The sequence below is a fragment of the Ixodes scapularis genome, unplaced genomic scaffold, assembly GCF_016920785.2.
Source record: "Ixodes scapularis isolate PalLabHiFi unplaced genomic scaffold, ASM1692078v2 PGA_scaffold2__306_contigs__length_199485367, whole genome shotgun sequence".
Lineage (NCBI taxonomy): Eukaryota > Metazoa > Arthropoda > Arachnida > Ixodida > Ixodidae > Ixodes > Ixodes scapularis.
The window spans coordinates 169,437,789-169,443,788 of NW_024609857.1; the positions used below are offsets into that span (position 1 = coordinate 169,437,789).

At 46.3% G+C, this 6,000-nt stretch overlaps 1 protein-coding gene across 1 annotated transcript in view; it reads left to right on the forward strand.

Annotated features, from left to right (window-relative positions):
• LOC8032842 (venom factor) overlaps positions 1-4,359 on the forward strand; it is a 229,019-nt gene extending 224,660 nt beyond the window's left edge. Inside the window, exon 39 of the mRNA XM_042292110.1 lies at positions 4,178-4,359. Within this exon, the coding sequence (XP_042148044.1) occupies positions 4,178-4,304 (127 nt within the window). The 3' untranslated portion in view covers positions 4,305-4,359. The remainder of the gene's footprint in view (positions 1-4,177) is intronic.
• Positions 4,360-6,000: the final 1,641 nt, after the last annotated feature.

The window sequence follows — 6,000 nt, forward strand, 5'->3', positions numbered from 1 at the left end:
TCAGTTGGGTGTTAAGGTGTTCATGCTCAGTGACCAATATTCTATGTGTTTCGAGATTTAGTGCCTCTCGAGCGCGGTTATGCATTGTACCATGTGTTATACATTTACTTCTTTCTGGTGGCCTTCAAGGCTTGTCACCCTTTTCCTTAAATCCTTTGTTCGCTGTCATGTTGAAGCACATGCTTTAGGATTTCCTCGTACTGTGTCGACATCGTGTACACCGAGAGTTCGATCGCCTAAACAGTGCCTTTTAATTCCCTCGGAGAACCTAGTCTGCGGATTATTCTTAGGATTACAGCTGTCAAGTTGCATCCTTCTCGCTCTGACTTCCCCTGGACTTTCTCGTCCTACATGTCGGGCAACACCATGCTTTTCGCCACGCTCCACCTTTAAACTTGAACGTTGACTCCGATACGCCAGGACAAGTTCCAAAGTGATACAAATAGTCACATTCTGTACATTGAATTGAACCATCTTCATCTCGGAGTTCCTGATTGCAACATATACAGGTATCAGCCATGGCACAAAAGCATCGATACGTATTCATACTGAAAAAACATGCAAAATCAAGCAATCACTTTACTGACATAAAGGCACAGAACGGCAACAGCAGCACCAGCAGCAACAAAAAGCAACTGGCTAAGTTTAACTTATAAAAGTAATGATATGACTTTCCAACCTGAAACGATTTTAGAGAAGCGTGAGTCTTGCTCCACTGGTGCCGTTGCTGCTGCCAATACAGTCATGCTCGCGGCCGGTCGCTTCTTGTGCCACTGTTCCCTAGTGGCTTGTTGCGTCTGTAGCCGCTTGTCCAATCACGGGCCTGCGGTGGTTGCGGCGTGGATCGGCCGGTCTCTGGCGCGTGCCCTTCGTCGATGACGCAGCGTCTTGAGCGGCTTGAACGTAATGTCTGAAACGATTGTAGCAGAGCGTGAGTCTTGTGCCACTTGCGCCGCTGCTGCTGCCAAGCTCAGGGGGCTGTCCTTGGGCGTGGCGGCTAGCTCAACTTTCGGGTTCGTCGACTGGGAGTAGATTTCCTGGACATGGAAATGATCGAGCGGGCAGATCCTCTGAGGCATACGTTTCGCGGGCGCAGAATGCGGTGCGCCGCACCTCTACTTCCACTAAAATGTCATGAAGGACAAATGATAAGGCGGCGATACGCTTGTCCATGAAGAATTGTCACCCACCTGCGGAGAATTTGATAACTAGGACGGGCTCACATATTTTCTCGACACTGATATCGTCGAGTGTCGTCGTGCCGGATTATACACCGTGGGTTCAGACTATAGATCGAGCACTCTGGATGTTTTGCGTCCCAGATGTTAACACAGAACTGCCCAAACCTTAACAAAAGCCTGAGCACATCTCATTTTGTGATTAATCAGTCGGCGCTGTCATACAAGCATGATTACCGCAGAGATTACATTCATGTATACTTGGATGGCTCTACGACAAATGATGGCTCCAACCTCAGCTTTCGTAATTCCATTAATGCAAGTAAGGAAAGGTTTTCGTTTGTCCCACAGAACATCCTCTACTGCTACATAACTTCATGCAATTTTTGCGTCAGTGGAGTATATAAAGGACGTAGAACCTCAAAACCAGTGGGTTATCTGTACGGACTCCAAAGCAAACCTCGGTGCTCTTTCGTCGATAAACTCTAGAAGTCCGGCATATCAAATGGTCTACCAGCTAGCTGATTTGATCCATCGGGCCATAAGTGATGATCATTCACTAAAGCTGCAGTGGATTCCCGGACATAGCGGAATCTCAGGAAACATGAAGGCAGACACACTAGTAACAAGTGCACATACTTTAAAAAGAACTCGAGGAATTCCTTTTTCCAAAACAGACATAAAGTATTTAATTGCACACGACTCCAAATGTATGGCAGTCGACATATGGTTTAATGAGGCAGGACGGCAGTTTACTCTCTTCGTGGTGGATCCAGAATTACGGTTTTATATCCCAAGCGATATACCGAGAAAATTTGAAACAATGCTTCACCGCCTGCGACTGAATGTTGCTTTTATAAGAGAATTTCGCTACAAAATTAATGAAATCGAAGACCCAAAATGTTCTTGCGTCCAGGATGTTGAAACTATTGAACACATTTTTTTAACTGTCCTCGCTTCGATCGCAATCGGTCCCAACTAAAAGTACGGCTTGATATCCTGGAGAAAAGACCTTTCACCGTAAGTAAATTACTAGGGCCATGGCCTAATCAAATTATACAGAAACAGGCACTCCAGGCAATAAAACGTTTTCTGGAAGACATTGATATCATCGACAAAATACTAGCTTTTGAGTTGATAATATTGAACCTTGTAAAATGAGTGAATAGCAATGTGTGTATGTGTGAACAATCTAAGGACAAGTGGTAAGACTCGAAGTGGCATTTCCTACCAAGAACATAAGTGCTGTTCATTAAGTGTTTTCATCGTATGTGTCTATGTATGTGTGCACGTGTTGGTGTGCAGAACCAGTGCGTGTTATTATTCAAGGATCATTCATTGTCAGTGTGAAGTTGGAGTCGCACCCCGTACGTATCGTACGGTGCGCGGCCCACGGGTGACGCTAGGGACGTTCTGACTTTCTGCATGACGGTCCATTCGCATCGCTCAAGCAAAATTATGCTTCCGGAGGTTATGTCTTGTATAGGTAGAGTGGCGGCGCCGTCGTATGCGGGGCGGGCGATGATTGGGCGGTGTCTGCGGGCTGCGTGTTGTGGGGTCTGTAGGCGGTGTGACTTCAGCTTTAGACGGTTTTTCATTATGTTCCGTTATAGGCAGGGTAAAAGTGGGGAGGGGGTGAGGCATTGAGGTGTATAGCTGCATCTATACGTTTGAAGTGTTTAATTTCTATGTCGGAAATATCTTCTTCAATGGTAATGAAGTAGCCGGTCACGCCTTAGAATGACTAACATCTTCATTTATTATTTTTAACGCATATGGAAGAAGAAGAAGGCGAAGAACTGAAGTAAACTAAACGTTTCATGAGGCGGACTTGTACTCGAAACAAAGTAGAAGAGGCCAGATAAAAAGCACGCTGCCAACTCAGCTGTTCGCGCGCCGCATTACTCCACCAGGCTACTGGCGGAGCAATGCCATGTGCGAATAGCTGAGTCACTAGCGTGCTCGACTCCCATGCCACTGGCTGGGGTTTGATCTCCCAGCGCATGTCCTCTTTTTCTTCCTTTTGTTTGCCTCACTGGAATGCTCCAGATGACTCGAGAATCTTGTAGTTCATTCCAACCTCGAACAAACAACAATATTCTTGAGTTATCTTGAACATTCCGGTCATGAAAATAAAAGAAAGATAAAAAGGACAAGCGCTGGCGGGGATCCAACTTTGTCCAGCGGCGTGAGAGTCCAGCACGCTTTTGACTCAGCTTTTCGCTCGCGGAATTATGCATACCTCGAGATTATGCGCGGATAAATGCGACTAAGAAACGACGCCGTCTGCAGGCTAGCAAAATATTTGTGTTCGCACATAGTGTGCGTAAACAAATATTTTACGACGTAATAAATGTTTAAAGGGGCCATGAAACTAATTTTGGGCTGGGATCAATAATTTTAAAGTGGGACTTCAATAATCGCATATTGTTTAGTGGGCAAAAGATAGAGGGTAGCAGGTCAAAAGGCAGCTTTTCGGTACGAACATTTAAAGATATAGCGGACTATTTCGTACCTCCTTTCCTTCGAAAGCTCTCCGCCTTTCCATTATGATACATCCCCGATACCCACAGCAGGTCAGCAGTACACAAAGCACATCAGCGGACCCCAGCTCATGCAGTGGACACAAGAACTGCGTCACACGGACGTATGCTCTCGTCAACAATCAATCCGTCGACGAGTATTTCGATTCGCGTTCGTGGCCAATGAGTGCCCTGGCGGAACTTATCAGTTCAGTTTATTGTACCTCAAAAGCATTTCAAATGAAATGCATTACATGAGACTTGACTCGTCACTTGGGAATGACAAGTTCTAGGGTGTGCTTAAAAAGCACAGTGGAAGCTTGGAGTCAACGTATCCAGTGCCCAAATAACACATGACGACCGCGTGATTCTTCAATTCGCCTTGAGTTGAGGATGAAAGTTAAAGCGGAAGAATTTACGTGCCAATGTTTTCGTCGACCTAACCATTCTGTCTCGCTTCTTTCTTCCCTTCTCCAGGCCGCTTTACATCATGGACACCGCTGCCGTGGTGTTCCCGAAGGCCACGCGGGACAAACAGACACGAGACCTCGTGACGTGGTTCATCAGGGAATTCTCAAACGAAGAATCTCGCTGTTTTACCTGATAGAAAGTGGTTGAGGGTACCACCCAAAGTAAAATAAACTTCCTGGGGTACGCCACAAGACGTGTCGGCTCATGTGACGCGACCTTTTTCTATGTTTACTCTCAGCGCAACCTTGAAAAGTGCACTTCCGTCGTGTGCCGACATGAACGACACCAGAGAAACGAGTTTTATATGGTTAGTGAAGCTGGTATTCACACGGCTGACTTGTACCTGGAGAAGTTCCTACAAAATCGGTGACACCATCTTTCCTGCGGTTTTAAATCCGCCCTATTCCAGGCGATAAAATGATGCAAAACTCAGGAGCTGGTACGCGGACCACAGGAGCGTGTCCGGAGGCAAGTCCCGGGACTTGAGGAATGCAGTACATCACGTGGGCAAACATCATAGAATCGCTACGCACAGGGTACGCGGGCATGTCGTACCACGATTACCGACATTCTATTTTCGCTTTTTCCTGATCCGGCGAAGTTTGTGCAAGTTCCGCGGACTGGGCTAACTCGGAAGGAACTAATCGCGCCAAACTGCTTGCGCTACAACTGGCTATATGAATCGGCGTTGTTTTTTTCTTTTGTTTTACGGATAATTTTTAGCGTTTGTTCACAAGGTTCTTGCTTGGCTTTGTTTTATGTAACGGTTGACACTGTACTATGTTTCATACTTGGTATAGAAGCTTTGCACACGTCACGGATTACAGCCGCCATTGCTAACCTTATTTCGTCTTACCCAGATGCCAAGCCACTGAAGCGGGCGTTGACGTGCCTCCACAAAGGCCAGTGCTGGGGAAGATACAGTAAAATCTAAAATGGCAGTGACCTGCCCTACTGTGGTAATAATGATGTGAAGTAAACGTAATTATAAGAAACAAAAAGGGAAGTTCGGTTATAGGGTCGCCCATGCACAGCTGCTGCAAAACGTCTTTCCATAAAATGTTGTGAAAGCTGCTGCGCGAGAGCGTGACTTAATCTATGGTTTCGTGTGTGCCAGAACGCGCGCTAATTATCTGCGAGATCAGGCCCCTTGATCGCGCCAGCAGCTCTTACAGCATTGTACACTAAGTGTGAAACAGAGTAGCTCGCACCTGATTGAACGGAATGTGTTTATATGTTGTTATTGTAATTACTCCTTACGTCACTGCTGATTATAAAGAAGCTTTGGCACGTCACTAGCTTAGCCTCATATTACAGTACAACGAACTTCGTCCAATTGGGTATTGAAAACATACTTCTCGTATAAGAATCGTCAAAATAAATTAGGCGCTGGAGGTAATCAGACATCTGTGTCAAGTCCTTATTTCAAACTTTTTTGTTCGAGTTCGACACTCCACAGTCTGCTTCCGCACCATAAAGTCCGTCTGCTATGGTCAGCGTCATTATGGCAACGAAGCGTCTTCTTTATAGAGGACGCTTCGTTGCGTCCTTTATAAAGAAGTAATCCAAGCAGCGTTTGAAGTACTCTGCCTGGAACGCGTCTCCGACAGGCGTGTTTACTGTAGCAATATCTAGGAAGGACGAGACGAGGCCATGTCCGCTGGGCTCTAGACATGAAGCGCGTGTTTTCCCGGCGCTTCGTTCTTCTTTATTCAATGCCGTTTGCCACGTCTCTCCTCCCCCCCCCCCCCCCCCCCCCCCCCGATATAGGCTACAACTGAGGATATAGCAAGTTGCCAACACATCGGTACGCCAACAAACTATGAACA